The sequence below is a fragment of the Sphaeroforma arctica genome, assembly GCF_001186125.1.
Source record: "Sphaeroforma arctica JP610 unplaced genomic scaffold supercont1.11717, whole genome shotgun sequence".
Classification (NCBI taxonomy): Eukaryota; class Ichthyosporea; order Ichthyophonida; genus Sphaeroforma; species Sphaeroforma arctica.
The window spans coordinates 1-801 of record NW_014028841.1 but is presented as its reverse complement, the minus strand read 5'-3'; the positions used below and the strand labels follow the sequence as shown (position 1 = coordinate 801).

General features: G+C 37.8%; 1 protein-coding gene across 1 annotated transcript; it reads right to left on the bottom strand.

Annotated features, from left to right (window-relative positions):
- Window positions 1-318: 318 nt before the first annotated feature.
- Window positions 319-533, bottom strand: SARC_17693 (hypothetical protein; the record flags this gene model as incomplete). Its single annotated transcript, XM_014288216.1, has 1 exon — window positions 319-533. A coding segment is annotated over one exon (215 nt), but the record flags the coding sequence as incomplete, so codon positions are not given.
- Window positions 534-801: the final 268 nt, after the last annotated feature.

Genomic DNA, 801 nt, shown 5'->3' with positions numbered 1-801 from the left:
ATATAAGAATAATAATATACCTACTATATATATATATAGATATATATATGGTAGATTGCTTCATTACCAGTAACTCCAAGCATACTCTGCGATACTCCTGGCTCACAATAAGTTCGCTAGCTGAGATAAGGTTCTAGACTTAAACACTGGCCTACTATAGGTTGCCGGACAATTATTTAAATAAACAAATTGTATCATAACACAAAACTATCCAGGACCCGCTCATCGCAATCGCTTCAAGAATAGCATTGATATCCAGTTCTATCTGTCGTATCTCATGAAATTGATACCATGCAATACCAATCCGAACTCACTCACCTCATACGCCCCAGTAGCTTATTGGTCTCCAATTCCAATTGTCCTATCTTGTGCTCCCGATTTTTGATGAAGATTTGGGTCAGCGATCGATAAATACCGCCTGAACCTGTCATCATCTCTTCAAAGTGTTCGAAACACACTTTGCAACTTTCAACTTCCACCCCTTGGGGGTGCAGCGCAGCATTCTCACTCACTCGCACCTGCACATTGAACATGTAGTTTATATAAGTGCACATATAGCTATAGATATGGTAGCATATGTATGTAAATGTAGAGGGATCCAACCATATCTATGACATGAGATTTGTCAACTCATTTGAGGACAAAAAAACAAAAAAATTGACCAAGCCTCGGCTTTGTAGACCAGTCAATTCGCAATGCTCGCTTACATCCGTATAGACGACTTACAGAAACATATTGTCGTGAAAATTACATAAACAGAAAGAAGAGGACAATACTATATCTATCTAAATCTATTAATAT